Source organism: Alternaria atra (genome assembly GCF_907166805.1).
Source record: "Alternaria atra isolate CS162 genome assembly, contig: 25, whole genome shotgun sequence".
Lineage (NCBI taxonomy): Eukaryota > Fungi > Ascomycota > Dothideomycetes > Pleosporales > Pleosporaceae > Alternaria > Alternaria atra.
Window position 1 is genome coordinate 4,374,131 of NW_025091323.1, and position 27,087 is coordinate 4,401,217.

The 27,087-nt window shown below is 51.0% G+C and overlaps 11 protein-coding genes across 11 annotated transcripts; 7 read left to right on the forward strand and 4 right to left on the reverse strand.

Moving 5' to 3' along the window:
* Positions 1-756: 756 nt before the first annotated feature.
* ALTATR162_LOCUS6522 (uncharacterized protein) lies at positions 757-3,378 on the forward strand (the record flags this gene model as incomplete). The annotated part of the gene is made up of 1 exon (XM_043314144.1): positions 757-3,378. One exon carries the CDS (start codon positions 757-759, stop codon positions 3,376-3,378), a length of 2,622 nt encoding a protein of 873 aa, XP_043170079.1.
* Positions 3,379-4,129: 751 nt separating this feature from the next.
* Positions 4,130-5,969, reverse strand: ALTATR162_LOCUS6523 (uncharacterized protein; the record flags this gene model as incomplete). The annotated part of the gene is made up of 2 exons (XM_043314145.1): positions 4,130-4,146; positions 4,202-5,969. 2 exons carry the CDS (start codon positions 5,967-5,969, stop codon positions 4,130-4,132), a joined length of 1,785 nt encoding a protein of 594 aa, XP_043170080.1.
* A 1,028-nt stretch (positions 5,970-6,997) lies between these two features.
* ALTATR162_LOCUS6524 (uncharacterized protein) lies at positions 6,998-9,119 on the reverse strand (the record flags this gene model as incomplete). Its single annotated transcript, XM_043314146.1, has 3 exons — positions 6,998-7,270; positions 7,322-8,941; positions 8,994-9,119. 3 exons carry the CDS (start codon positions 9,117-9,119, stop codon positions 6,998-7,000), a joined length of 2,019 nt encoding a protein of 672 aa, XP_043170081.1.
* Positions 9,120-9,466: 347 nt separating this feature from the next.
* Positions 9,467-10,367, forward strand: ALTATR162_LOCUS6525 (uncharacterized protein; the record flags this gene model as incomplete). The annotated part of the gene is made up of 3 exons (XM_043314147.1): positions 9,467-9,537; positions 9,586-10,237; positions 10,290-10,367. 3 exons carry the CDS (start codon positions 9,467-9,469, stop codon positions 10,365-10,367), a joined length of 801 nt encoding a protein of 266 aa, XP_043170082.1.
* A 1,629-nt stretch (positions 10,368-11,996) lies between these two features.
* Positions 11,997-15,019, forward strand: ALTATR162_LOCUS6526 (uncharacterized protein; the record flags this gene model as incomplete). The annotated part of the gene is made up of 2 exons (XM_043314148.1): positions 11,997-12,061; positions 12,121-15,019. The coding sequence occupies 2 exons, from the start codon at positions 11,997-11,999 to the stop codon at positions 15,017-15,019; spliced, it is 2,964 nt and encodes a 987-aa protein (XP_043170083.1).
* Positions 15,020-17,573: 2,554 nt separating this feature from the next.
* ALTATR162_LOCUS6527 (uncharacterized protein) lies at positions 17,574-18,108 on the forward strand (the record flags this gene model as incomplete). Its single annotated transcript, XM_043314149.1, has 2 exons — positions 17,574-17,917; positions 17,979-18,108. The coding sequence occupies 2 exons, from the start codon at positions 17,574-17,576 to the stop codon at positions 18,106-18,108; spliced, it is 474 nt and encodes a 157-aa protein (XP_043170084.1).
* A 561-nt stretch (positions 18,109-18,669) lies between these two features.
* On the forward strand, positions 18,670-20,169 carry ALTATR162_LOCUS6528 (uncharacterized protein; the record flags this gene model as incomplete). The annotated part of the gene is made up of 3 exons (XM_043314150.1): positions 18,670-19,098; positions 19,183-19,461; positions 19,552-20,169. 3 exons carry the CDS (start codon positions 18,670-18,672, stop codon positions 20,167-20,169), a joined length of 1,326 nt encoding a protein of 441 aa, XP_043170085.1.
* A 14-nt stretch (positions 20,170-20,183) lies between these two features.
* ALTATR162_LOCUS6529 (uncharacterized protein) lies at positions 20,184-20,654 on the reverse strand (the record flags this gene model as incomplete). The annotated part of the gene is made up of 2 exons (XM_043314151.1): positions 20,184-20,283; positions 20,344-20,654. The coding sequence occupies 2 exons, from the start codon at positions 20,652-20,654 to the stop codon at positions 20,184-20,186; spliced, it is 411 nt and encodes a 136-aa protein (XP_043170086.1).
* Positions 20,655-21,375: 721 nt separating this feature from the next.
* ALTATR162_LOCUS6530 (uncharacterized protein) lies at positions 21,376-23,114 on the forward strand (the record flags this gene model as incomplete). Its single annotated transcript, XM_043314152.1, has 5 exons — positions 21,376-21,751; positions 21,830-22,058; positions 22,110-22,602; positions 22,652-22,970; positions 23,020-23,114. 5 exons carry the CDS (start codon positions 21,376-21,378, stop codon positions 23,112-23,114), a joined length of 1,512 nt encoding a protein of 503 aa, XP_043170087.1.
* Positions 23,115-23,402: 288 nt separating this feature from the next.
* Positions 23,403-24,056, forward strand: ALTATR162_LOCUS6531 (uncharacterized protein; the record flags this gene model as incomplete). Its single annotated transcript, XM_043314153.1, has 1 exon — positions 23,403-24,056. The coding sequence occupies one exon, from the start codon at positions 23,403-23,405 to the stop codon at positions 24,054-24,056; it is 654 nt and encodes a 217-aa protein (XP_043170088.1).
* Positions 24,057-25,375: 1,319 nt separating this feature from the next.
* ALTATR162_LOCUS6532 (uncharacterized protein) lies at positions 25,376-27,040 on the reverse strand (the record flags this gene model as incomplete). Its single annotated transcript, XM_043314154.1, has 3 exons — positions 25,376-26,776; positions 26,874-26,901; positions 26,958-27,040. The coding sequence occupies 3 exons, from the start codon at positions 27,038-27,040 to the stop codon at positions 25,376-25,378; spliced, it is 1,512 nt and encodes a 503-aa protein (XP_043170089.1).
* Between the last annotated feature and the right edge of the window lie 47 nt (positions 27,041-27,087).

Genomic DNA, 27,087 nt, shown 5'->3' on the forward strand with positions numbered 1-27,087 from the left:
TCTTCGCTTGTTCCTATCTGTTCTCCGGATAACGCTTTGGTGACATCCCGACAAAATCTGCTCTTGGTCCAGCTCTTGTGTAAACGGTTTGATTCTTTAGTGCCCCTCGCTAGCAAAACCGTGTTTCCTTGGGCTAGTTGGTCGTGCACCAGAGATTCTATTTCAGCATTTTGTTGAAATATAAACGCCAGTGTCATTTCAAGGCTGCGTATATAGCCAGGCTGTAGCCCTCGTTTCTTGGGGTTCGAGGTATAGGTACAAGTGCGCCTTGCTTCCAGGCAAGGTGAGCAATTGGGCTGATTTGCGTCACACTTCTCGCGAGCGTTGCGACATTGATCGCAAGCTCTTGATACCCTAAATCGTTTTACCGGTACATCTTGTGTGGCCTGGCGGCGTTTCTCCTGGGGTTGCAAAGACATAGGTTGGCCAGCTTTCCTTTCTTGTCGCATAAACAGCACAGAAGCACCTCATGGAGCCTTGCCAAAGGAGGGAGTTGATGATCGCCCGGATACTGGGTATTCAAACATCTCTCATCCGTGTAGCTTACGAAAGAAGCCATCGAGCTTACCAAGTGAGGTAGTGGAGAAGCTGGGGAAGCGTCTGTGCATGAGGGTAAAGTTTTATCCCCGAAGAAAAGCGGGGCTCTCCGCCGTCACGTGCTCCGCTAAGACACTTGTCGCTGCCAATTGCAACGCCATGCTGTGCTTCATGCTGTTGACACATCGAGGCATTTCCGGATCGCGGATTCTGTGAGCAATGGCATCTGTGACGGTTGGTACCAAGCGTTCATTTGCTGCAATGAGCACTGAAACTGGAGCGAAGGATGGACGTGCTTCGTTGCCAACACCATCTCCGCCTGCGTCCAAACAGCGAAGTTTACCAAATTCGGCAAGATCAACACCAGCACCCTCACAGTACGAATGCAGGAGGGTGTTCGACTCCAGAGCATCCATCGTGCTCATTGGGATGCACGGAACAGGCAAGGCAACGTTAGCTATGATGGCTTCGGTAGCCTGTCAACGAAGGGTTATTGATATGGAAAGTGTCTTTCACACAGCAACAGGCTTTTCGACCACTGCATATCGCAAACAGTTCGGATCTTCAAATCGTAGCCTCCGGCAAGAGGAGATCTTACGTGGCACACTGCAAACCTATAGCAAAGGCGCCATCATCGTTTGCAACGGAGGTTTTCCATTGGATAATAGCAGCCAAGCTCTGCTACACGAGTTCTCAGCGGCGCACCCAGTGATTCACATTACACGCGACGTGCGCAGTGTACGAGAGTATCTTGACACGGACGAATCGAAAGTTCGAGAGTTACTCGCTCTCAGCACTCCCGTTTTCCGACGATGCTCGAACTATGAGTTCTACAACATCTCCGAAACGAATGCGGCTCATCTTTCAGTTGCACCTGCACATCAGCCCTCTGTTCCTGCGTTCTTGACTTTAAAACGAGCGGAAAGGACCTTTTTCAAATTCCTGGCCCTGATATTATCCCCTCAGAATACACACCGGAAGATCAAAAGCGATGCACCCACACTAGATCCTGGCCACTTTCCGTTGTCCTACGTCGATCTAGAATTAAGGAACTACACCTGTGCTGTCCAAGTACAATTGTCAGATCTCACGGCCGAGGACGTCGATATCGAAGAACTGGAGTTCGGCTGCGATGCATTTGAGATAGTCGTCGAGCCGACGCAACTTACAGCGGATCACGCGGAAAACATCAGCAAGAGCATATTCAGAGTCCGGAGAAGTACGGTAACTCCTATTATCTTTCATGTCATGCCGCCTTCAACACGCCCTAGCCATTCCACATCTTCCTACTTGGCGAGCTTATGGTATGGCCTACGGATGGCACCCGAGTTTGCCACAGTTGATCTCACAATGGATGAGGAGCTCATTCGAGCGATTGTTGCGTCGAGAGGCTCAACGAAGATAATCGGTCATCTTCACGCAGCTATGGATTGGTACGATGTCTTCTGGCTCGAGAAATACGACACTGCAATGCGCCTGGGCTGTAGCCTTGTACGCTTTACCAGGCCAGCTAACTTCATGGATGACAATGCCGCCATTCAATCGTTCCGCAACACCATATTCGCCAAGTCACAGAAGATACCCATGATATGCTACAACACCGGACGCGCCGGTCGTCGTTCCGCTTGCTTTAACCAGGTTCTTACTCCTGTAATACCAGAAAAGTTCCGAAAGAGTGCAAATTTCGAAGCTAGAGCGCAAGGAAATCCAGAAACCTCATGGCTCACCGTAACAGAGGCTACACATATTCTCTACGCCTCTTTTACATATGACCCTATGGAATTTTACATTATTGGCGCGGCAGCAGGGTACAGCTTGAGCCCTGCTATGCATAATGCGGCGTATCGAGCGTGTGGCATGCCTCATCGCTTCGATCGTCTTCAAACTGCGACACTAGATGAGAACATAAGAGAGCTATTGCGGAAACCAAACTTCGGCGGTACTGCAGTCAGCCAGCCTTTCAAGGTGGATGCCATTGCACTTACTCACTCCCTGAGTCGACATGCTCGAGCGATTGGGGCGATCAATACGCTCCTTCCAATCCGCCATCTTAACTGCGATGGCAGCATTCCCGATGCCGATGGCGTTGAGCTTTACCAAGAACGCAACCAATCCGGGCCTGTCAAAGCACTGTTCGGTGATAATACGGATTGGATAGGCATCCGATCATGCATACGAAGAGGGCTATCTCCGGCCAATGCTGTCCGGCCCACAACCACCTCAAGCCTTGTTATCGGGTCTGGAGGCATGGCCCGAGCGGCGATCTATGCCATGCTACAGCTTGGCATCAAGAACATTGTGATCTTCAACCGAACAGTCAAGAACGCACAAAAGCTAGTCAGCTACTTTTCACAACTAGCTGCAAGCCCGTCCGCAGCCAAACTCTTCCCATCATTCGTCCAAGGATCGCAACCCACATTCCGCATACTCGAGTCTAGGAACGAAGCTTGGCCAAGTGATCTCCGTGCACCGACTGTCATCGTTTCCTGTATACCTACGCATGCCGTTGGTGAAGAGCCATCACCCGATTTTACGCTTCCCTCTCACTGGATGCAGTCACCATCAGGAGGTGTAGTCATTGAGCTCGCTTACCGCACTCTCAACACGCCCTTGACGAAACAAGTTCGCGAAGAAGCGTCGGCGTCTTGGATCTGTTTGGACGGCCTTGACCTATTACCTGAACAAGGCTTCGCGCAATTCGAGCTTTTTACGGGCAAGAGAGCTCCTCGCAGGATCATGCGGGAAGAAGTATTGAAATGTTGGACAGACGAGCAAGGTCGATCGAATCCTAACATGGTCCGAACCCGACTCGAAGCCATGGCAGATGAGCAAGAGCCTTGAAGAGGTGTGTGTGTGTGTGTGTGTGTGTGGTGAGAACGACCAGCACCTCCGTGGGCACTCTCATTTGCCAAGAGCTGGCCATAAATCTTGGTTCGGCACTTACAGACCCCGCTTCATCCCATTCTCTCTCTTCCTCTATCTTTCCCGCTGACCCACGAAATATGGCTTTACACGCGCTTCTCCAAGTCACTTCTAGCCTAATGGCAGAACACCTTGACAGGGTTAAACGACGAAACATCCACACAGTTCTCCCTAGCGAAAACCTGCTTCTCGTTGCCACTGCAACTCCTAGAGGCGTACACGAAGACTAGATTGAGGAAAACTGAAAGAGTCAGCACGTGTAAAAGATTAATGTCGAGGGGACTGGAAAGCGTATATCTGAGCCCTTTTTATCAATACATGCTTCGGCAGGTATCTGTCCAGCATTCGCTGGTGGAGGAAAGCACTGTGAAGACAACGGCGGCATCTTCGGTGGCCGTGTCAGCAATTACTGCAACTGCTGGCGAGACGCCTTGGTTGGCCACTGGTATTTGTAACGACGTAAAAGGAAAGGAATCAATGGAGAGATCACTAAAACTTTGCATATATATATATATCATCGAACAGTATAAAATAACATTGATGGTAGCATCAAGCCACCCCTTTCGAACCGAAATGAAAAAAAAAAGTAGTCTACAAAGGACGACGAGGTACCAGAAAAAAGGATGTCGATCTATGGGTCTAAACTTCGCTACAGCAAGGCATGCATCGCTTAGAAGTTCATCAAATCTGTTCCATGTTAGCTTAGTCACTTCAATACACGATAAACAGTGAATCAACATACCTCGTCCAAAAAGCGCTCTCTTGGTCCAATCCATGGCAAGCAAGCACCTCGTCCTGAAACTGACACTTTGCGCGAAGTAAACACCCCTCCACAGGTAGACAGCTAGCAGACCACCACTCAATCCATAGCCATTGTAGTCGAAGATGGCTGCGTTACCAATGTAGGCCAAGCTACCAAGATGCTTGTACTCGAACGGCTTGTATACCGCATCGTCCAGGTCACCGTAATCAACGTTGTTGAGCGTCATGCCAGGAGCTGCCTGAGCGATCTTGTTGAACTTGCGACCGAGGTATTCGCCCTGTTGGTTTGCGCGTTGGGCGGTGGCGGGTAGGGATGTGAGCTTTGAGTCAATTTGGAACAGCAGCTCTCTAAGCTCGCCAAAGTCCAGAGTACCAGACTTGTCCTTGTCGTATTGTTCGAAGAGCTTGTCTAGGCGGCGAAGGTGGTTTGCTGCTTGCGGGAAACGCTGCTTGACGCGTTTGGCAATACCGCGCCAGTCCGAGTACGAGATCTGCAGCTTCTCAGGGTCCTTACCCTTCTCCCAGGCGGTGGTGCGGAGGAAGTTTACGATGTGATCAGAGACGTTGTTCTGGACGGTTGCACAGTCACCAATAGCGTAGACATCACCAAGGGGTGAGCCGTTCAGACGAAGGTGGGTGTCGGTTTCCAGGGCGTGCTTGTTGTTCTGGCCGTCTAGTTTGGCGGCGAGACGCTTGCAGAGGTCGGTCTGTGCGACACCAGTTGACCACAGGCAGAAGCCCATGGGAATTTCCTTCACTACAACCTTGCCACTGTCATCCTTTTGCGAGAAGAGGATCTTGTCGGGTTGAACCTCCTTGACGCGCGAGTTTGTGAGAATGTCAACCGAGTCGTGTGCGAACCGTTGCTCAGCGTACTGGGATAGCGCCTCTTCATAGGTGTTCAGAATGTGACTGCGGGATTGAATGACATGGACGGAAATCTCGTTGCGCAGAAGTTTTGGATAGAGCTTGCAAAGGTCCTCGTTGAGCATGTCGAAGAGCTCAGCCGCAAACTCTACTCCAGTGGGTCCACCACCACAAACCACGAATGACAGGAGCCTTCGCCTTTCCTCGTCTGATGTTGTAGGTAAGCATGCTTGTTCAAGGTTTTTTACGACCTGGTTGCGGATGAGTCTAGCATCGCTGATATTCTTGAGGAAATGGCAGTGCTCGAGACCTTTGACACCATGAGAGTTTGAGACAGATCCGACACCGATAACCAGCTTATCATAAGGAACATAGAACCTTTGCACCTGTCCGTGAGCATCTACAGCTGAACACTCGACGAGCTTCTCCGAGAACTCAACGTCTTCAGCCTTGGCTTTGAGGAAATGACCGCGTACTCTCCTGACAATTTTTCGGACTGGTTCGACAAGAGATCGCAGCTCCAATGTTCCTACGGTGGCAGACGGCAGCATGGGCGTGAAGAGGAAGGTATTCGATGGCGATATGACGACAACATGGTATTCGTCCGGGTTCAACTGCTTTAGAAGTGGCACGCTGCCCCATCCCGTACCTAGTATAACCAACTTTGGCTTGTGCTTGAGCTTCTTATTCTCAGGACATTCATCGTCGTCAACGAAGTGATCGGCGATGGGCAGGTTCTTCGGTCCTCCTCTCCTCGGGCTCAGCGCGAGTTCTGAGACGGGAATATCAACCGCGACAGGGTCTTCGTTGTATGTGTAGGCGTCGTAGACGAAGAAGGCGATGACCAAAACACCGCTTACGGCGACGAAAGAGCCGAGCATCGCTGCTGTTCTATACGCAAACCTAGCGAGCCGTGATCGCGGAATGTCAAGGGGTTTCTTTGAGACTGTTCTTATTGTGGTGGTGGTGGGGGTTTGCCCGCTCAATCGCGAGGGTTGTAGGGCGGCGCGTCTCGAAGTGGAAACTAGACTTCCATTGCTGAAGGAAGTGCGGAATTGTGTGTTTGTCGCTCGGGGTAGTCTTTTACAGAGGATTGAGGCTCTGGAAGTCGCATTGGGTCCGCGCAATAGCGACGCGGCTTGTCGTGGTAGCATTGCGGACATTCGGAGCTCCAGCGGAGCAGCTGGAAGCGGGAGAGGAAGCCGGAATGGCTGGGTGGGGATAGAGAGTAGGATGCGCCTACGGGAGGTATGCCAGCAATTGATTCAACAATCGCAAAATTAGAGTTGAGGTATCATAGGTAGATAGGACAAGCGAATGTACTATGGAAATGTGACGGTTGCGTGGGAACAAGGTAGGCGCCTTGGGAAGCGCGGAAATGTTAATCGGCGTGTTCAGCGTTACGTCACCATGGCAGATCGGAGCGTCGCGGGCCATCCCTGCATCGTACAACCAAGCTTCCACTGGCCCCGTTAGACGCGTGCTTGTAACGTCTGTCAGAACTGTATTACTTCCTTGTACTTATTGTACTACACGGGTTTGGAAGATTGCCTATAGTTAACCAAGGCATGTCCTTTAACTCACAATTGAATATATGTTTTTCGATTCTTCACTCAGACTGTGTACTCACTGACCATGCGTCCCGCCCGGGCAGATTCCATAGTTAATCGAGCTTAGTACGTTAATTGTGGATGATGTCGACTGGCTTGAAGCGGCCCACATGCGTCACGACTGATGCTGAGTAAAAGTGATCTTGGTCATTGCGGTGCTGGTAGATTGATTCAATGGTGATATTTCAATAAGCATTCTGCAATAGTACAACACTTTGCCATTTCCATGACTGGCATATATGCGCACCAGTCATGTTCTTATATACAGTTCTCTCTTTGCTCGTTTTCGTATAGTTTTACTAACACGACCATACACCAACAGTACCATCTCTACGTCCTTCAACGAGATAGCCATCCTTTATCCTGACATGCTCAATGATGGAGTACTTGGTCTCGTCGTTCTCGTCGGCGCCAGGTCCACAGCTCCAATGCCTTCCATCCGTCTTATCGTAAACCTTGACTACGTCTTCGCCCGCTGCAGACACGATGCGGCGTGAGTCGAACATCATGCTGGTAATGGGGTGGTCGTAAGCGTAGGCGTCGGCAATGGCGCCGGTTCGAAGATCCCAGATCTATTTTATGTTAGTAGGAGAGCCTATATGAGGTTGGAACGGCCAACTTACGCGTATACTCCTGTCGGCACTACCGGTTACGAGGTGCACATCGTCGAACTGCAGAGCTGTGACGGGGCCTGTGTGGCCGACGAGACTTCGGTGTACTTGTCCGCTACGCAGATCCCATAGACGTACCATACCGTCTGCTGTACCGCAAGCGAGTGCGGCATCGAAGACTTGGATAGCGCCTACAAAGTCAGCAGAGGAGTCGGCGGAGCGCCCCGTCTGTCGCCATGTGCTTTGGGAGGTGTTCGTAGCTGTTGCTTGAGCGGCGGCCCAGAGGACATCAAGCGTCTGCACGCATCGTCCCTTGACCAGATCCCACTGTCGTAGTGTCTTGTCTGCTGAACCAGAAACTAGAGTGTCGCCGCGGAAATGCAGCGCCGTGACTTCGTCAACGTGCGATTCGAGAGAGAACAGAGGGCAGTCTTGCATGCTGGTCGATGGGGGCGCTGGTGGCGCGTCTTCCGAGTTTTCAAATGCCAAACCATCATCGCTTTCTTCATCGTGCTTGTTTATCCGGTTGTCCATAGGTGCGTATTCAGCCTTGCTCAAGTCCCATAGCTTTATTGAAGCGTCCATTGAGCCAGTCGCAACGATGTTCTCTTCGACCTGTAGGCAGCGCACGGAAGAGAGATGGCCCTCGAGCATTCCGATGCACCGTCCGGCGCTCAGATCCCATACTCGTACGGTATCGTCCAAGGATGCGGTAACCATCATGCCCCATGGCGCGTCAAAGTCCATAGCGGTAATGGCATCCATATGCGCTGGCAATTCCTTGATCTTGGATCCTGATTGTAGGTGCTCGTGTAGCACGGGCATCGACATCCGCTTTGAAAGCCGCTTCGCTTTGTTCTTCGTCTTTGGCGATTGTGGTATCTTCTGGTATATCGACTCGGACATGAAGTCGCCCTTGCCTTCTGACTGCTCTTCGCTTGTTTGCGACTCTGCGGTCTTGGGCGCCAATGCGGCTTCGTCGTCCAGCTCTTCTTGCAGGTCCTCGATACGGTTGTCCACGGTCAGCAGGTCCTGCTCAAGCTCCCCCTCTTCGAGTTCGAGCCCCGCCAAACGGTCGAGCACCATCTTGCGCATTGTGTTGAGGTTTGCGATCTTGTTGTCGATTTCGTGTATTTCCGCCACACACATGTGTTTCCGCACGCCCATCATCTCTAATCGGTGGCCCATGGCATGCCTCTGCTTCCTCAGCTTTTGCATCGACGGCGGCACGTTGGGATCATCCTCGTCTTCCCCGCCACCTATCAGCCTCTGGCCCCTCGCATTGTGCCTTCCATGTTTCTTCGCATGGCTGTCAGGCTTATCAGGCAATGAGGCCTCGAAGCCCTGGAAGAGGGAAAACTCGCTGTTGTCCTCGGGAATGTTGGACAAGAGGTCGTTCGGGATGTAGGCCAGTGCTCGTTGCTGGATCTCGGGGACGGAGATTCGCGAGCGCACGATCTCGCGGGGGGTGGTCTGGGCGAAGGAAAAGACGGATCGCTGCATCAGTGGGCGCTTCAGCTCACGGTGGAGCTCCCCGATGGCGTTCTGGTAGTGTTGGGTGACTCCTTCGGCGCCTATCAAGCTGCCAGCGGTCGCAGTCACTTTTTTGCCAAAAGCTTGCAGATGGCGGGTCTAGCGAGCATTAGCATCACCGTCTGCGAGCTGGAAATTACGGTGGGGCTACATCTGGGAGGGAGTCTAAATAGCTGCCCTCGTCGTTGTCGTCAAAGGCCTGCGAGTACCGCGGCGAGCGCGGGCTGGTGGACCTCCCGCGCCCTGGTGATCCATTGCGGGCGGTTGACGAGGCCATGCGAGCAGGCGTGGCGGGTGGGAATCAACGGGCGGCGCAGTAGGGGAAACCGTCTTTATGTCATCATTTATCTTCGCATGTCAGTCCCAGTGCTGCTCGCGTGCTCAATGTAAAAAGCCAATAGGCGGTGAGGCGCGTGGGTGGTGCTGTGAGATACAAGTCTCTGGTGGGTGGTGTTGTTCACTGCATGTGGGTGGAGCTCAGCCATCGGCAATGCGCCTGCGTCATGGGCCGAAGAGCAACGCCGATGGTCGGGTACTTGGTCTTTGTATCACCACCGTCGACTGCCATGGCTACACACACATTGCACTCGCGTATTTTCTCTTTTCCCTTCTTCTGGTGTAATCATGGATGCGGCGATTGACCTCTCCGATGCCTCCAAGGCGCTTGACCTCGCCAACATCCGCTTCCAGCTCATGTACGTGATCCCCACTATGCGCGCGTGAGTCAACCTGACGGCGAATAGTCGTCTAGAGGATACAATCACCTTCCACCTGATAGAGCGCGTCCAGTTCCCTCTGAACAAGACCATCTACGTCCCTGGCGGCGTCGACATTGGCGAGCCCGACACCAGCCTGTTCGACTGGATGCTCCGTGAGCAGGAACGCCTACAGTCCCTCGTCCGTCGCTACCAGTCGCCCGATGAATACCCCTTCTTCCCAGAAGTTCTCCAGGAGCCCATCCTCAAGCCCCTCAACTACCCGCAGATCCTCCACCCCAACAACGTCAACGTCAACGCCCAACTAAAGGACTGCTACATCAAGCACATCCTGCCCGCAGCATGCCTACCCACAGACCGCGAGGATAGGGGAGAGTCGCAGGAGAACTACGGATCCTCTGCGACGTGCGATGTTATGACCATCCAGTCGTTATCCAGGCGGATACACTTTGGCAAGTTTGTAGCCGAAGCCAAGTTCCAACAGGAGACGGAGCGCTTCGTCAAGTTGATCAAGGACGAGGACAGGAAGGGTATCGACGAGGCCATCACAAATGCTGCGGTGGAGAAGAAGGTGCTCGAGAGACTGAGGTTGAAGGCAAAGACATACGGCACAGACCCGGACCTAGGCGCAAATGGATCGTCCAAAGTGAATGCAGATGCAGTAGTCGCCATGTACAAGGTATTTCATTCTGCTGGGACTCTCCGTAGATACCTTCTAACAAGTTCTACAGGATTGGGTCATTCCCTTGACCAAGGAGGTTGAAGTCGAGTATCTCATGCAACGACTAAAGGGCACGCAATGGGAGTAGATCTCTCATGCGATTCAGTCCATCTAGTTACGACACCATGTCCTGAATTTTCCCGTCCTGCAGCCTGAATAAATACATGTTCAAGATTAAAACGCTTATCCCTTCCAATAGCAAACCACTGACGCCGTACTCCAGCTTATCCACCGCTCCCTACCACAATCGATATACCGCTTGGTTAAGCCAGCTCGCAAAATCTAACGACATGTGTATTTTTGTCCATGTCCCTTGCATCCTCCCCCCATTCTGCAAGCTTCTTCTCTAGTCTAGCTTCTCGTGTACTGAAGAACGTCCGCCAGACCCAGTGACCGCAAGCACTGCACACCATTGCCACGCTCGTTGCAGCTGCGAATATGTGCACGCATACCGGCGACTCTGGTACGGTAAATGGAACAGATGGACTAAGCAAGAGACCCGCCGCGAGTCCGGTGATCAAGCAGATTTGTTGGAAGTAGTCCGCTCGGTTGATATGGTACTGGAGCATTGCGAAGACACCGTACAGGAGTGCTGATATGACAAATACGCCCGCTGATGGAGTGCGCAATGTTTCGGCATACAGCATGAGAACCGAAACGGTTGATGTAGTGGGATCTCGAGAGACTTCGTAGTTTCGAAGAAGCCAATACGAGCTCGCTTGGCCTATAGTGAGTATCCAGCTACGAAGGAATTTTCGATGATGGCTCTGCAGCCTGATAACACCATACGTGGACTCGAGCATGGATTTGTGTGCGTCGCTTCGCCTGTTTGAGTCCCGATCCGCTCGGAGTAGCGCCCGGGAAATCAGATCGACTTCAGTGTTATCAGCAATCCATATAAGCGACCTTTCCGATCGACCGTGGCACTCTTGCTGCATTGTCATATCGTCCAGAAAATCTCGAATGTGTTCCGCGGGACCATGGTGTTGTGTCTTCTCGAAAGCAGCTATGCAATCTTTGTATATTATAGCGTCTTCTCCTATCTCTGTTCCAGTCCTTGTTAGGTCTTCCATATGCAACACCGACAGATTGACTATGCGCACGAGTCTTCGGTAAGAACCTGGCGCAGGAGAGTCCAATCGAGTATGGGTAAAGCGGGATGTGAGCTCCAGAAGCGAGGGCATTAGAGGACAAGACTCTGCAAACATGTCGTCCATGGTGGAGTAGCGCAAGAGGATCGTGAAAATGAGAGGTTCTCGTGTCGGTGGTGGGGTAGATGCGCAATCATGTTATGCCGTTGACACGGCTTGGGGGTGATTTTGAGGAGGCTGGGTAAGGTTGGGCAATAGAGGTTGCGGATGGTCGAGGTCCTTCAGCTGGGCTGTGTCGAAGGGCGCTGGCTGCATGTCAGCTCTGTCCCGTGGCACAATCTGTATGGTCGCCTTGAGTTTACAGCCACACTTGGGACTGGGCAACATTTGCTCAATCTCATCTTCCGGCTCTTTCTCATGTCTGCCACCCGTCTCTTCGCGTTGCTTCCGTTGCGCTCTGTTCTCTAGCATCTCATATCCCCTCCGACGCTACAGTTGAATGTCATCGACCACCATTGCTTTCACTCAAGATTGTGTCAACAGGATTCTAGAAATCAGCTGCGTCGCCTCCATTCCCCGGGAGATACTCACTGTTGCGAGGGTTCGCCTACCGAGGGTCCCCAAATATGAGTGCGCGAGGGCTCCCAGCCGGCGGTAGATTGCTGGTGGACTTGCCAGAGCATCATATTCAGTACGGACCACTAGCCTCAAGTCATACCAGTAGATTAAGTCACTAATCCTTGACAACAGAGAGATCCGGCCAACAAGCCCGCACAAGATCAGCTCAGCCGCTGTAGGATGCAAAACTACAGGCTGGCTCACCGTCCCAAGCCCTCGACCTAGGGGTAACTCGACCTCTCCCGAACTCACATCTGGATCATTCTCGCAACCAACCGTGACTGCGGCCGAACCCGTGTCAACTACGATACTAAATAAAGCCGAAGCACCGAAACCTGACGATGGCACGGAAGCAGATTTTAAGGTGCAAAACAATCCATTCGCATTTTCCCCGGATCAGCTGTCTATGCTCTACAATCCGAAAAGTCTCGGTGTTTTTCATGCGCTCGGTGGTCTTGAAGGAATTGCAAAGGGTCTCCGAACCGACGTCAAGGCTGGCCTGAGCATCGACGAAGCGCGCCTCGATTGTTTTGAACTATGGGAGGATACTATCAAGAGCCCGCCACTTTCCCGTGATTCTAGCCAAGAGGGACCTGGAATCCCTACAGACCTTCGCTCTAGTTCTACACCAAATCACGCGAGCTCATCGAACCTTTTCGCCGACCGCAAGCGCATATTCTCCGAAGAAAGGCCGGTTGGGCGTAAACCGATAGATATCTGGCAACTGATACTGAAGACGTACGATACCAAGGTGCTCGTCCTGCTCAGCGCTGCAGCTGTCGCGCAGCTTGTTTGCGCGTTATATGTACAGCTGCAAAGTCCTTGCGAACTACGCTTCGTTGCCGCGACATTTGCTGTCATTGGAATTAGCACTATGCTAGCGGCTTGGAAAGGACGCAGAAGGAAAGAGAAGTCCGCTGACAGACAAAGGCAGAAAGAAGATCGACTTGTCAAAGTGGTACGAGCGAGCCAGACATACGAGATACTCGTCAAGGAGATCCTTGCTGGCGATGTTGTTCATTTGGAGCCCGGAGACATGGTCGTTGCAGATGGCATACTCGTTGAGGGTTACAACATCAAGTGCGATGAGTCTTTCATCACAGGCGAGTCTGGCTTGTCTACCAAAACGCCGGGTAGTGCAATACACGACTCTTCAAGCACCAAGCTTGACCCGCTCATCCTGTCAGGATCCAGAGTAGTTGATGGTCTCGGGACTTTCTTGGTCACGGCAACCGGACAACGTTCCTTGTACGGAAAGAATGTACTGGATCGCTGTGAAGACTCTATGCATGACGATTACGATTTGTTCTTACAAGGCTGCACATACACATGGAACGCCCTCATCATCGAGTTCGCAAACACGGCTTTTTCGTTCATTACATTCCTTGCCGAATGTGTCACAGATACACTCAGAGAAAGCAGACTCGTACGAAAGCCTCGAAGTCATGGAACCTTGGCTCGCTCGATCACTACCTACTTCAACAATACTGGCACACCAACACAAGACACCAAGCGTGTGGCCCGCCCACTTCGCTATATATTTAAGTCTACGATCAACTCTACGAGTGACCCATCTGCATTGTACTCTCCAAGCAAAGAAGAAAGTAAACTTGATACACTACTCAGACAAGCGATCGCTGTTAGTACCATGGGCTATGGGGTTGGCTTTGTTTGGGTAGGATCTAAATCGGACTATGCGCTACTTGAATTTGCGAGAAAAAGCCTTGAGTTGAACGTCTGGTCAGAAAGAGCCAAAGCAAACAATTTTCGGGTCTGGTCTGGTCAGAAGTTTGTCGGATCCGTTCTTGTCGTGGATGGTGGATACCGTTTGTACGTAAACGGTGACGCACAATCTGTCTTCCGGCATTGCTCTCACATTTCGGCCAACGATGGATCATCGCTACCCCTAGACAAAAAGGACGGATCAGCCCTTACAAAGACTCTAAAGGAATCTCCTTCGAGGTTTGTTGCCCTCGCTTATAAGGACTTCTCAACGTTACCTCAGACAAACGAAGATGGCAACATAGACGTAGCTGCATTCCTCGACTCTTCCAATGATCTGGTATTGCTCGAGGCCTTCGCCATCGAGAAGCCGATCGCTACAAGCCCGGGCAGATACGATTCGATCGAGACCGCGCAACGTTCAAGGGCTCTCAGGAGAACAAGATCAGTATTCTCACAGCGTCCTTCTGCGCTATGGATGCTGTTAGCACTATTCAGCCCCACTGTCACTGCGCAGAGTCCGAATGCCGACGTACAACCGATGTGGAAGCGGCGAAGCCTAGCTATGCTCGAAGAGATCCTGGTATCATGCGCTTTTCTCGTCGCTCCGGCTATAATATTGATTCTATGTCTCATCATCGCCATATGGTTCCGATACTTCAAGAAGGAGACATCGGCCTTCTTTGGCATGCTGTGTATTGCAGCAGTGCTCCAATCGATCCGCGCACCATCAAGCAACGATGGCACGGATGATACAGGAATCATCCGACTGGCGACAGGCTTTGGCTACGGTATGTTCATGCTCGTATACTGTGAGCTTGTGATGCTTCGTAATGACGGAGGGAAGCTGTTCTGCTTCATCGCATCAACTATCAGTATATTCGCGACGCTTGTTCTTATGGCGTTCGCATCAGTACGAACTTACTGGCTGGATCGTACCAAACTTGATCCGTTCTTCGCACTTGCTATAGCCATCCCGCTCAGCTTCTATCTGTGCGACCTGACGGTCTATATTATCAAGCAGCTAAATGGCCAGGAGAGGGTTGGCAATGACTCGGTCCCCAACATCTCATCCGAAAGCAGTCTGCCTGAAGGACGACGGACGAGCGGTCTGCCTTATTTTGACACGGCTGGTCTACGATCTCGCAGCATCTTCAATGGGTCTTATGATAGCGATCCCCACGAACTTGAGCTCGGATATCTAGAAGCAGGTCTGTCTCCGCCAGCGACTTCCCAACAAGACTATGCTGGTGGTCTGCTTGCATCGATCAAGCGCTTGCTCGACAAATTCGATCGTTACCGCCGTTAGGATCTCTAAAATTCCACAAGGCTTCTATTTTGGGTAAAGAAAGAGGCGGGATCCTGAGGGTGGAACTTGGGGTTAAGCTACAAGTGGGCAAGGATTGGAGGTTCAAATCAATAACTATTTGATGGCGTATGTCTGCATGGTCGGCGTTTGACAAATCTTTTTCAGAAGATATATTGGGATTTCATCACGTTTCACCTAACACTATTTACCGAATGCATTCATGGGCTTTGATCGAGTTGATCAGCATACCCATAAAGTCCGCTTGTTCTTGTTCAAATGTGACCGTGCTTGCATCTATCTTGTTAGGTCCAGTCAAGCAAGATCGCTGATATTGGTTCCCTTGTGAAGCATGTGCACGAAGTAGCGCAAGAACTGCATATAACTAGAAAGACAATGACGTACGATTTTGGTGACAGAATTTTCTACGTACCCAATTCCTAGAGCATCAACATAGCAGTGTGACCTCACACCCTTCACAGCTTTGCAGCGGGTGTCATCCTGTTTAGCAAGGCGGGTACCAACCGCTGTACATTTCCTTTCTTCCTAATGTTTTCTGCGTCCGCTACACTGGGATATTATTCGTGGCTCCATTCTTACAACGGACGTTGGCGACTCTAACAGCTCGGTTTCATGCCTTGATTTGTGGATGGGTGCACAATCTATTGTCACTTGAACAATGCCTCCAAGATGTATCGTCCTGGCTACGAAAAAAATTGATCCTTTGCTTCTCCCCTGTTAGCTCTTCGTCCTACCCCTCATTGTGACCAGTGCGTGCACTGCCAGCATCTTATCAACCACTTCGTGTGCATCTTACACCTTTCATACGCTTTCGCAACCACCTGACGTAGCTTGAGCCAAGCAAAGTCGGAATGCACTGCCATATATGCCGGTGTCTTGTCGCCCCATACTTTCGGCTGTTCCTGAAAGTACGAATAGTATGATAATCCGTATTATGATGCCGGTATCCTTTTCGCCGATAGGCCATGGACGAGTATTCCGATACTTCGCTCAATCGTTGTCAGCATCCGAAATACCATGTCACATCCAGTGTCGTTGTTTCCAGTGCAAGACATCGATCCGTCAGACTCCGATTGTAATTAGCAAACTGTTCAGTCATGTCCGGAGGAAATGACTGGTGCCGTCACTCCCCAACTTTAATATCCAGATCTTCGTAAATGACCGAGAGCAACCGTGCAACATTTGTGCACAGTCTCAGATTATCGCGGTGTACATCTGTAATTTCTTCACGCACGGTAGGCGCCACCATTGAGAGTTTGTTGCCACTCATGTATTTCCCTCAGGTCAGATGAGTCTCTACGTAGGACGTATGCTTTTTCATTCTTGGTTCAAGGCTGAGTTCTCGATTGCGGGTCCAGAAATAGCAATATGCTTAGGTAGCGTACCACCGGAGCAACTCCGATCGGGCATTAGTGGTGGTGTTGATAGCAAGCCCCGCTTTTTGAGCGTGGACCCTGAACACGAGCCATCCAGATGATCGGCAGCCACACCCGTCACAACCGGCTCTATGATGCAATGCATTCACGGCTCAACCTTCCGACACGTCGGTTCAATCTCAAGCGAGGTCGTATTTCGATCCTTCGTTCACGAGAGATCTTCATGCTAATTATTCATGCTGCATATAGAAAACGTTGTTTACTGATTAGTGAACTCGCAATCGCACTCGGGTCACCACACGGTGGACGATGTGGCCGCTCGACGTTCGGGGACGGACCGACATGGAACTCTAGTAAATTGAAGTCATCATTCGCATGGCCGTGTTCTCCATGATCCACAGCGATCCGATCCGGCATCTCAGCACAGAAGAGGTCTTCACTGTGAACCGATAGACTACCTAGGTACTGCTGTTCTTGCTCGAGCGTTGCAGTACGTACCGAAACAATATCGATCTTGAAGGTGCAGTCGCCTCCCACCATCGTACAGTACATGTATGGTAACAGCAACTAGAATACCTGTAGCCCAGGACGTCATGCCGCTAGCGTTCGGAAGTGGGTTCTTGTACGGCCGATCGGCCAGCGCACGATGCTACTGTGCATACCTAATTCATCCTCCTAAACGTCACATCTCGTATATTTGGCATGATCCAAGCGCCGCTAGGTTTACCAACTGTCCGGATAGGACGTGTTGTCGCCTCATCCGGTCACCCCGGATGCCGCTACTGGCTCGTGTCACCGTTAGCAAGGGTACTGAGCCTCCAAAAATGGGGTAGTAGTGGCTTCTCGGCGCTGTCGGCATGGGTCGATGCTCGTGTTTCTAGAGAAGTTTTCATGGTATGCCATTCTGGTGTGTTCTTGTGGGTATGTCCAAGGGGGACGCTTGATGTCAATTGCCTCGTATTGAATCTTGGAACAGGACGGACATGATGATCGTGGCAGTAGTAGGATACCCCAGATACGAGGTGCGATGAATATATAATGCTAGGCAAGTATCCTGTTTACAATTCATCATCCAACAACAGCATTCCCATCCAACAACAACTTACTCAACTACCAAACACTCCATTTTTCAACCGTAACCTCAACCCAACTCCTTCAAAATGCAGTTCACCACTATCGCCTCTCTCTTCGCCGCCGCCGGCCTTGCCGCCGCCGCTCCCCTTGAGTCTCGCCAGGACACTGCATCCTGCCCTGTCTCCACCCAGGGTGACTACGTCTGGAAGATCTCTGAGTTCTACGGACGCAAGCCTGAGGGAACCTACTACAACAGCCTAGGCTTCAACATCAAGGCCACCAACGGAGGAACCCTCGACTTCACCTGCTCTGCTCAGGCGGACAAGCTTGAGGACCACAAGTGGTACTCTTGCGGCGAGAACAGCTTCATGGACTTTTCTTTCGACAGCGACCGCAGCGGTCTGCTCCTGAAGCAGAAGGTCAGCGACGAGTAAGTTTCCCCCATACTCTCGAATACTCCTCATCTTCAGATGTACTAACTTTTCCTTCAGCATCACCTATGTCGCTACCACCACTCTTCCTAACTACTGCCGCGCTGGCGGTAACGGCCCCAAGGACTTCGTCTGCCAGGGCGTCTCCGACGCCTACATCACCCTCGTCACCCTCCCCGAGGACGAGTAAGCGGTGGGTGGTCGAGCATACAAAATGCATCAACTTCTCTTGTAAATTTTTATTAGCGCTTCCAAGATAGACATTCCTTATTGCTTAGACTTAATACAACCACTTATCTGGTCATTCAAGTTTACTACTGGTCTTGTTGGAACTATCGTGACATGTGGTTGGAGCAGACACGGAGGTACGCAGCCAATTGCGCACAGGTATCATATTATAGATGATGCGAAGCCAATGACGGCTCTTCGGTTAGCCATCATACTTGGAATACAGATTGTGATAGAATCGTGGAAGTCCGTTACCGTGGGGAACTCGCACTTACCATCAAAAATACGGAAGAACATTTGCAACACCCTAAAACCTGGCAGACCCCAAAATAACCATCCACCCCACATCAAACCACCACTTACACCTCGCACGAGGGAACAGATGCCTGAAACACATGTCGCGCGAAATCGTCATCCTTGAAACCTCGAACCTCCTGCCCACGTGACACGCGACGCGAACTATAACACCATCGTCAACCCGCGAACTCGCCATCACCAAATCCGCGTGCAACAACAGCCCGCCATGTCACTCTTCGCGCGCGCGAAAGACCTAGCCTACAATCCTGATCACACAAGATGGATGACACCTCTCCTACTCATTGCAGACGCCGCGCTCTCAGGCGTGATAATCGAGAAGATACCCTGTTCGTGCTCTCCTGTCTTACTCTCACAAAACACCACGTGTCCTAACAACGATGGCTTTTCAGATACAGAGATAGACTGGACAACATATATGCAGCAGATTTCCATATACCTTAAAGGCGAGCGCGACTATAAGAACATTGCTGGTTCTACAGGTCCGCTTGTGTATCCTGGTGCGCATGTATGGATCTACAAGCATCTGTACAAGTGGACGGATGAAGGGCGGGATATAGGCCTTGCGCAATATATCTTCGCCGGTGTGTATTTGCTTACGCTTGGTGTGGTGTTTCAATGTTATAGGAAGGCTAGAGTGAGTACTCTCCTGTTCTGTTTGTTGTTGGTGGAGGCTGGCATGAAGGTGCAGATGTTGTAGTCGATGCTAACATGCTGATAGGTCCCGCCATACATCTTTCCGCTGTTGATTTTGTCAAAACGTATGCATAGTATTTTCATGCTGCGATGCTTCAACGATTGCTTCGCGGTCTTATTCTTTTGGTTGGCTGTTTACTGCTACCAGCGCAATCAATGGCATTTGGGGAGTGCGCTGTATAGCACAGGCCTGAACGTCAAGATGAGCTTGTTGTTGCCATTGCCCGCAATGGGCATTCTGATGGTGATGAAGTTGGGTGGGAGAGAAGCATTGACACAGGCCATGATCATTGTGCAGGTTTCAGTAAGTATCTCTGATTCCCGCTTGTTTGAAGTTTTTGGAGATAAGATGCAGGTGGCACATCGTATGGTATCAATGCTAACTGATGCATAGGTCTTATATGGCTACCCCTTCAGGAAGCGCGCACCCAGTTACTTTGCCCGCGCTTTCGAACTCAGCCGTGTCTTCCTTTACAAATGGACCGTGAATTGGCGCTTCGTCCCGGAATCTACATTCCTCTCCCGGCCCTTCGCTGTCGGCCTACTCGCTCTGCATGTTGGCCTCCTCATCTGGTATGCCCGAACCCGCTGGATCAAGCCCTCGAAGCGCAACGTCCGCGAGTTCCTCAAACTCTGTATTCCAGCCATAGAGCCCCGGGACCAAGACACCATGTCCAGCAAGATCACCCCGGACTTTATCATGACGACGATGCTGACCGCGATGACAATCGGACTACTTTGCGCGAGGAGTTTGCACTACCAGTTTTACTCGTACATTGCGTGGAGCACACCATTCTTGTTGTGGAAAGCAGGTTTCAATCCGGCCGTGGTATATGCATTATGGGGCGCGCAAGAGTGGGCGTGGAATGTGTACCCGAGTACACCGGCGAGTTCGGCAACGGTTGTAGGCGTTCTGGCGATCACAGTCGCGGGCGTGTGGTGGGGAACGAGGAAGGATTATGAAGGTGTGACGAAGGGCATAATCGAGGAGGATCATGAGCACGCCGAGTGAGTGCGATCGAAGGCTCAGTCTTCGTCTGAGTCGGTAGGCGGCATCTTTCCAACGGTCGATTCTTCTTCGTCGCTATCCTCAACATAGGTGGACTTCTTCACGAACTCCTTGGGCCTGTATATTATGCTATTAGCGCTCTGTACACATACTATACGATACCCAATTGGAACATACCAGTAGCTCATCTTCCTCCAGGCCTTCTCGTCACGAACCACATTCACAATCTCTCCGTCCAGCTTGTTCTCCCGGTCTGCCAACGCAGAAGTATCTACAACCACATAGCTACCCCTTTTGATCCATACCGTCGATCTGAACCTCGCTTCTAGCTCGGCGAGGACAGGCTTGCCATCTGGTAGCTCGGCGGCGTAAATGTTCTTCCCTTCGGCTTTGGTAATACGCGCGATGACGTGGTTTGGCGACAGGGCGTCAGGCGGTATAATGGTACTGTCTATCGTGGCAAGAACATTACGCTTTGGACGGGCCATGCTGGAGCAGAGCTTGGGTAAGCAGTGTGAGGGGTAATTATTAACGGCGATAGTTGTGGTGCAGTATTGGAGGGGGGCTTGGAAATTTCCAAGTAGGAAAGGTTCGCCGAGCCCGCGGGGAAGTTTTCACCGCTCCGAAACCCCCAAACTCGCACTTTCGCGACCAGCTAGGCAAAGCGACTTTCCACTCACTGGTCCAGGCCCTGTCTTTCTCCAACTGTCGGATCCGTTACTGTTCTGGAACAGCTGTCTGCAGAAGTAGACGCGTCTGTTTCGCTGCAGAATGATTCACGAGCTTCACGATCGACTTGGTGACCATTCACGATCCCCACACTGCTGGAGCGCGACCACAAGATACGTACTTCATTGCCTGTGATAGGTCCGAAGCCGGGACCGGTGGTTCTCTATCTAGCAGGATGTGGTAATCATGCGTTTCCCGATTTCTCAGCGATTGCGCCCTCAGCCCTTTGATTTGGTTAGTCGCTTTCGTTGAGCACTTCGTAGACTACCATCTTAAGGGTCTGAGTTTTCCGTATAGTCAGTGCTCGGCAGACCTTCTTATCTATGACTCTTCCCTTCATGTTGAACGTGGATTCTTCGGTACTTCCTACAGCCTGAGACACGATTGAAAGGTGACCGTTCCCAAGTTGCATAGCTCAAGGCTTTGACATTCGCTCTTCAAGGCCGCAAGAGAGCACCGCCGATTGAAAACACCGCCAACATGTCGTCCGCATTCCACAGCTTATTCGACATGCAACCTACGTCAAAAATCACCAATCCAGAACCGACGTACCAGAAGAGCAAAGGCAAAGCACCTCAAGCACTCGATGATGTAGGTGTGTTGCCGGATGTCGAACTCACAGATTTCGCCTCTAGCAAAACAGACAATGGTCGCCAAGGATTGGTCTCAGAGTTTGATATGCCAAAGGGCACGCAGACACCTATAACCCCCAATGAGCTTGAAATGAGTCGACCGGCTACACCGAATCGAGAAGAAGCGGTCGGTAGAGAAAGATTGTGGAACGCTGAGCCAATGACCAAATGGAGGATCTTGTGCTGCTGCTTGATCTACTTCTCAAACGGTATAAATGATTCAGGTAAGAAAGACCACGACTTTGAACTTGTACACCATGTTCATGGTATTATGCTGTGGATAAATACTGACCAGCGGCAAGTCGTTGGTGCTTTGATCCCATACATGGAGTCGTACTATCATATCTCATACTCCATCATGTCCCTAGTCTTCGTTGGCAATGCCATTGGGTTCATATCTGCCGCCTTTTTTACGAATATGATTCTGGGCAAGTTCGGAAGAGCAAAGACTTTGATCTTCGCAGAGTTGATACAACTCTCTGCATACATCATTCTTGTGTGCACGCCTCCTTATCCTCTCGTCGTCGTATCGTAAGTGTGCAGTCCGAGACATCAGTAACGCACCGCTAACAACAACAACAGTTTCTTCCTCCTAGGATTTGGTGCCGCCATTAACCTAGCACTTAACAATGTCTACTGTGCGAACACGCATCCACCAAGCGTCATTCTTGGCCTCGCGCATGGTAGTTATGGCGTCGGAGGAATAGTCGCACCCATTATCGGGACAGCAATCGTTTCGCAAGGAGTCTTGTGGTCACGCTTCTACTTTCTGACCGTGGGGTTGCGAATTTGCTGTATCGCATTCGCAGCATGGTCCTTCTGGTCATACACGGAAGACTCCGAGGAGACCCTCTTGGAAACCACGACGAGCAGGCAAACTTCTGCAGAGAACGCCGCGTCAAAGCTGAAGAACCTCAAGCTCGCTTTGAAAAACAAGGTGACCATCTTTGGCGCCTTATTCATTTTCGCATACCAAGGAGCCGAAGTGAGCATCTCAGGCTGGTTCATCTCGTACCTCATCAACTACCGTAACGGGGACCCTGCCAAGGTTGGATACGTTACAGCAGGCTTCTGGGTATGTAAAATGCCTTTACACTGTTACGAATATGCTAATTATCGAATAGGCTGGCATCACTCTTGGTCGTTTTGTACTTACTCACGCTGCGCCCAAGATAGGCGAGAAGAACTTTGTCGTCATCCTCACAATCGGCACAGTAGGCCTTCAGCTTCTGGCATGGTTGACGCCGAACTTGATCGGAAATGCGGTCGCTGTATGCTTGCTGGGCTTGTTATTGGGCCCTGTCTACCCTTGCGCGCAGACCATCTTTTCACGCCTCATGCCTCGTCACGTTCAGACCACGGCAATTGGATTCATCGGAGGAGCAGGCAGTTCGGGTGGTGCAGTCGCTCCATTCACAACTGGTGTCCTCGCGCAAGCATCCGGTAAGCTTCCTCTGTCCTAAACGCAAACACTGATTGACTAATTCCGTAGGTACTTGGGTACTTCACCCTGTCGCGATTGGTATGTACGCCGTCATGATGGTTTGTTGGTTCGCATTGCCCAAGGTGCGCAAGCGGACTGAGTAGAGTTACCGATCTTGCGACAATGTCGGGATCAGTAGACGCCGCGACCGAAATGTTCGTCTAGTACGAGAAACGCGATGGCTGGTCTTAGGCCACTATGACATCATCTCGACGACCATTATCTTTTCGGAATCCACGGAACGCGTTACATGTGCACCAGCAAAATTACCACATCGACGCTTATAATATATATGAAAACAGCTTTTTGTCTTTCTTTTTCTTGTATTCCTCGCATCTCCTTTGATATCTGCAACAATATCCAAGAACTCAATTTCACGCCATCCCAACAATATGTCAGCAACACAGACCATACAAATCTTAAGCATATCCACTGCGTTGCTAGCGTCGGGCGGTATCGCAGCTTTATCTTTTTTCGACATACCCATCGTACAATCACAGCCGGCATCTCGCTCTCTTCCCATGATACGCTGGCTCTTCTCACGGGGCTCTCATACCTTCCCAACAGCCGCGATCACCTCTGCTTCCGGCTTCATCTATCTCGCTTACAACTCTCTCCCCGCCTCGTCCATCAATTCAACATCGTCGTTGCTCCAGCATGCTGTGAAGGGGAAGCCAGGTCTCTACCTCGCGGCCGCGGTACTTTCCTTCAGCATCGCACCAATCACCAGTTTCATGATACCGACCAACTTTGCCCTTATCCAGAAGAACGAAGAATTGGGCGGGAGCCGGAGTGCAGCATCCGCCGAGTATCGAGAAAAGGCGGGATCAAAGGAACGGAGCGCTGATGAGTCTGTGAATAGCAAGGATGATGTGAGTCAATGGAAGGACTTGAGTGTGCCACAAGAGAAGACCAAAAGGGAGAGTAGTAAATCGGAGGATAAAGAAGTAAACGATCTGTTAGACAAGTTTGGTAAGTTGAATATGCTTCGGGCGGTGGCTATTGGTTCGGGTGGTATTGTGGGGTTGATGGCTGCGTTGGCGTGAGACTACAAAGCTTGATTATCATGTCTTAAAAGGGCAATTATCAGTAATCAGGCCAAGCACTTTCAAGATACCCGGCATTTCCGCCTTGCGCCTTATCCCACGAATCAGGTTGCTTCCGCCCTCTAAGCACGACATTGATTGCACGGCTGACGTGAGATGGCTGACTACCTATTGTACAAAACTATCGAAGTATCCAAGGTAATGCGACGGTGTAGCGGAGTAGGCGATTCAGCTTGCTTCCGCCTCTTGTACTAATTCGGTAGTCATATACAGCTCATCTTGACCTTTATGTCAGGCCCCAATCCAAGTTCATTGCTACCACTCATATCAAAATATGCATCGTATCTTCCTCCTCCCCGAAATCCTCATACAAATCATCTCCTTCCTCCCCCCTTCAGATCTCTCTACTTGTGCATCTGTCTCCAGACACTGGAAAGAAACACTCCGGCTCAACCTCCTTCCTCGGCTCCTTCCTCTACCCAGCACTCTGTCTTCACATAATTACACTACTACAAGACCACAGACGCTCAAGAAACTGCCATGGCCCGTTTCATCTGTCGCCCAGGACATCCTCCTTCGAACAACGCAATGGCAGAACGCAGGAGTGCTATTAGATATCTCTGACGACCACTACTTCTGGCACGAAAGTGCTTACAGTAGTCTTCTTTCTGGGCTGCGCCAGTACTTGCATCCTTGGTTGGGGAAGTATTTGTGTGAGTTCGTTGGCGGGCTGGAAGAGATAACGCAGGGAGAGATGGGGGTTTGTGTTAGAACAAAGTCGAGTGCTGCGGAGTTTGATGACTGGTTCGTAGGGGGTGAGAAGGAGATGCAGGAGTGGAGAGGGTTGGAGGCGTACCTGACAAGGCCTGCGATCCGGAGTGTGGAGATTTATTGTGTGGAAGGGGCGGTGTGGGATCAGGAATATGGGAATGTGCTGCGCAGAGGGGCGAGGAGAGAGTGGCAGCAGCGCTGTGTGAGGATTGAGCGAGAAAGAGGTATTCGAATGGGAGATGTGGTTGATGAGTTGAGGGACATGTTGAAGACTAGTGAGGTGGTGGCAGGACTTGGAGAAGATGCGCGAAGAGAGGTGTTGCTAGAGTGGAGATTTGAGGATGCTGCAACAAGGATGATGTGTTTTGAGTGGTTGGACAGCACTGGATGAAGAGGGAGATATAGAGAAAGCAGCATAGTGTAAGAAGGTGCTGGACATTTTATAATGATATCAATGGGACTTTGGGTATACTATAAAGGAGTAAACGGACAACGCCATGCGCCAAACCGATCCTCACGATGCGGAAAGAAGTAACCGGAGGAAGCATTTACCAGTTCCATGTCCGACTTGCCGCCGAGAACACAGGTGGCTTCCAAATCAGACGATCAGGATCAATGCTCCTCTTGCCTTTCAGCTTCTCCTTCGCCTTCTGCCTCTCCCGTTGCGCAATAACTGCATCTGTAAGTACAACAACATGCTGATTTTTGCTGTATCGCAGCATGTTCAAATTCTGCAAGGTGTGTAGAACATCGTTGGTGGTCATCGCAGTTGCAGCACCCAGATCTTCGATATTCGCTTCTGTACGGCCAGGCTCCATTAGGATGTCGACAAGAATTTCCTGCCAGTAGGCACGATACCCAAGAAGACCCAGATCAGACAAGGGCTTTTCTGGAGATCCGAGTTTGTTTTCGCGCTTAGAAAGAAGGTAAGAGAAGTCGATGAGCAGTTTACCGAAGCCTTTCCGTTGGTACTGAGGGAGCGTGAGAATACAAGCCACGTTGTAACCCTCTGCTGATTCCTTCTCTTTGGAGAAGTAGCCTACGAAATGGCATCCATGTTCGTCGCGGGTACACATGCAGTAGAATAAGAAAGGGTCGACATCGTAGTAGAGCGTCTTGTGGTCCAGGAAGAGTTTCGAAAGTAGACAGAGATTCCGACACCATGTTCGCTGTCGCCTCCCGTCAATCTCAAAGAAGGATACATAATCGTCTCGGTATATCTCGTTGCCTGGTGGGTGGAGGAGATGGCACTTTGTGCGATGACGCTCGAATTGCGTTACTTCGCCATAGTAGGAGAGGCAGAATTCGCAAATGTAGACTACGTCTGAATCCACAAAGTCGACTGGGTAGGGTGAAAAGTACCAAGGTTCGACCTCGAATTTGCCCATCTGAATCTTCTCCAAGTTACGCACTCGCGAGATCTCGGTCTGGTTCTGCGTCATGGATCCTGACGTACGGAGCTTTTCGATTTCGTCTTCTCTCGAATAATCCTGGGGTGGCATGGCCTTGGCTGCTGCGGCAGCGTCCTGCACGTCGACGAGATCCATCTCCTCATCCTCAGGTTTTGGTGTCCCCTCTATAACTTCGCTGGTGACTATCAATTCTTGGTTCTCCTTGCCACTTGCTTTAGACGGCCTTGGTGCTTTGCCTGGTAGATTGCTAGACGTTGACTCTGGGGTGCCTGAGATCTCGCGATCAAGTTTACTGCGTGATCGCTTGAGATTCTTCTGATCAGACTTTGAGGGTGCCTTGTCGGTCTTGACGGCAGTGCCCTTCTTCTTGTCTGCTTTCTCGGGCGCAGGCCACTCCACTTCTCTCGACAAGTCTATCCGTTCGGCTTCGATCCATTCATCCAAACGTTTGTTGAACTCTTCATAATGAACGTAAAACTTGGGCCTGCCCTGCCGTGTTTGAATCGACAGTATTTCGGCTTTGCGCTTCTCGCCATCCTGTATTGTGTTAGTCGAAATGCCTAGAAAGTGTTGGTGTTTCTCATCTTGATGATCATGCTCCTGGGGCTCGCGTCGCGCATCACTATCCACGTACCTTCTCAACCCACGCCTTCACACCAGTCCTGCACGCAGTGCATCAGCATACGTGTTCAGATTTTGCGCATGGTGTCGCACTTACCTCAACTGTGCAAGAGTAGCAAAGCCTGTTTCCACCGGCGCCGGCGTGCCGGAGGGCTCGTGAGAGTTTTCTCGAGGCGCCATAGTGATGCGCCGTGTGCTCCTCAATTATTGCAGATTTTAGGTCACGT